Source organism: Eleginops maclovinus, chromosome 21 (assembly GCF_036324505.1).
Source record: "Eleginops maclovinus isolate JMC-PN-2008 ecotype Puerto Natales chromosome 21, JC_Emac_rtc_rv5, whole genome shotgun sequence".
NCBI lineage: Eukaryota > Metazoa > Chordata > Actinopteri > Perciformes > Eleginopidae > Eleginops > Eleginops maclovinus.
In genome coordinates, this window is record NC_086369.1 from 1152501 (window position 1) to 1154237 (window position 1737).

The 1737-nt window shown below is 47.0% G+C and overlaps 1 protein-coding gene across 1 annotated transcript in view; it reads left to right on the top strand.

Annotated features, from left to right (window-relative positions):
• The window catches only part of dlgap1b (discs, large (Drosophila) homolog-associated protein 1b), a 71268-nt gene extending 70271 nt beyond the window's left edge, over positions 1-997 (top strand). Inside the window, exon 13 of the mRNA XM_063912580.1 lies at positions 371-997. Coding sequence (XP_063768650.1) covers positions 371-586 — 216 coding nt within the window. The 3' untranslated portion in view covers positions 587-997. The remainder of the gene's footprint in view (positions 1-370) is intronic.
• Positions 998-1737: the final 740 nt, after the last annotated feature.

Sequence of the window (1737 nt, forward strand, 5' to 3'; positions counted from 1 at the left end):
GCATGCATGCTGACCGCTGCTGCACCGCTCTCTCTCTCTCTCTCTCTCTCTCTCTCTCTCTCTCTCTCTCTCTCTCTCTCTCTCTCTCTCTCTCATCCCGACTCATTAACACAGGTGTAAAGTAACTAAGTACATTTACTCAAGAGGTACTTAGTTACTAGTAGTGAGTATTTCAGAGGTAAATGGTGTACTTTTTCTCCACTACATGTATTTAATAGCTTTAGTTGCTAGGCAGATTAGGATTAATGATGTGAAATATAACCAACCCTTAAATCAGACTTTGGTTCCACCTGAGTAAATCCACAAGCTACCCCAGATGTGAGTACTTCCACCACCTCTGGTCTTTAAGACTTTGTCCTCCCATGTCCAGGAGAGAAGGATCCCCCCTCCTGTGCCAAAGAAGCCCCTGAAGGGCCACCCTCCCCTGGCTAGGGATCGCTCTTTGGAGAGCTCTGAGCGCCAGCGTCTGGAGGCTCGAAAGCGCCTGCTAGCTGCCAAACGTGCCGCCTCGGTCCGGCAGAGCTCAGCCACGGAGAGTGCGGACAGCATAGAGATCTATATCCCAGAGGCTCAGACCAGACTATGAGACTCACAGATGCCCTCACACACGCTCTACACACTGTCCCTGCAGCACCGACCGGTAAGGGTGCTAACAGGACTGTCCAAAATCACTGTGGGCTCAGTCACTGGATGAAGAAATGTATATTTACAGTATTTAATTAATTAATTTATTTATCTATCGCCCTCCCCCTCCTCCCATTTCCTCCTCCCAGCTTTGATGTAGCAGTCCCTCCTCCTCCTCCTCCTCCTCCTCCTCCTCCTCCTCCCCTCGCTGTCGAACCCTTTTTTTGAAGTGGCCTAACACTGCAGAGAAAGCCAGGCATAGCACAGCGTCACCTTGTTCTGTTTCAGGTGTTGAGAAGCAGAGGGAACCTGTGTGTGTGTGTGTGTGTGTGTGTGTGTGTGTGTGTGTGTGTGTGTGTGTGTGTGTGTGTGTGTGTGTGTGTGTGTGTGTGTGTGTGTGTGTGTGTGTGTGTGTGTGTGTGTGTGTGTGTGTGTGTGTGTGTGTGTGTGTGTGTGTGTGTGTGTGTGTGTGTGTGTGTGTGTGTGTGTGTGTGTGTGTATCACAATGAGTGAATTCAAACGGAGGAAACACACCTAATGACTTCAATTGAATTTTGAATAAAGAGTATTTTGATTGGTTTAATGAGGTCAAACTTTACAAAATCCTGGTGAAAGACCGGAGTGTAAAACGGATTCAGCCAATCAGAGCGAGTCATAAACTACGGAAGAGAGTAAAAAAAGTCAAGACATTTTTTTCTGAAAATCTCAGAATTCCAGCTTTTTTTTAAAATCCTTTTCATCATAATTCAGATTTCCCAGAATTCCAGCTTTAATCTCAGAATTCCTTTTTTTTTTCTGAACAATTTAAATAGTTTTTTTTAAAACTCCACGTAGCTCGCTAACCCACTGATCCGGCCTCCCCCCTCAGTAAAAGGTAGCTACAGTGTTAGTGAGCGCAACAATCGGCCCTCTGTCTGGAAGCCAGAGGTCGACCCCCGTCAGGTCAACAGGTCAGCCTGCGCCGCTCGTCAAAGTGAGGCGGGAGCTGATTTTAAGGTTCTGCAGAGAGTGCCACAAACCTAATCTGTGTGTGTGTGTGATAATAAGAGTGTGTGTGTGTGTGGAAAGTGCTTCCTCTTCTCTAGCTCAGAAGACTAAGGTAGCAGCATCAGC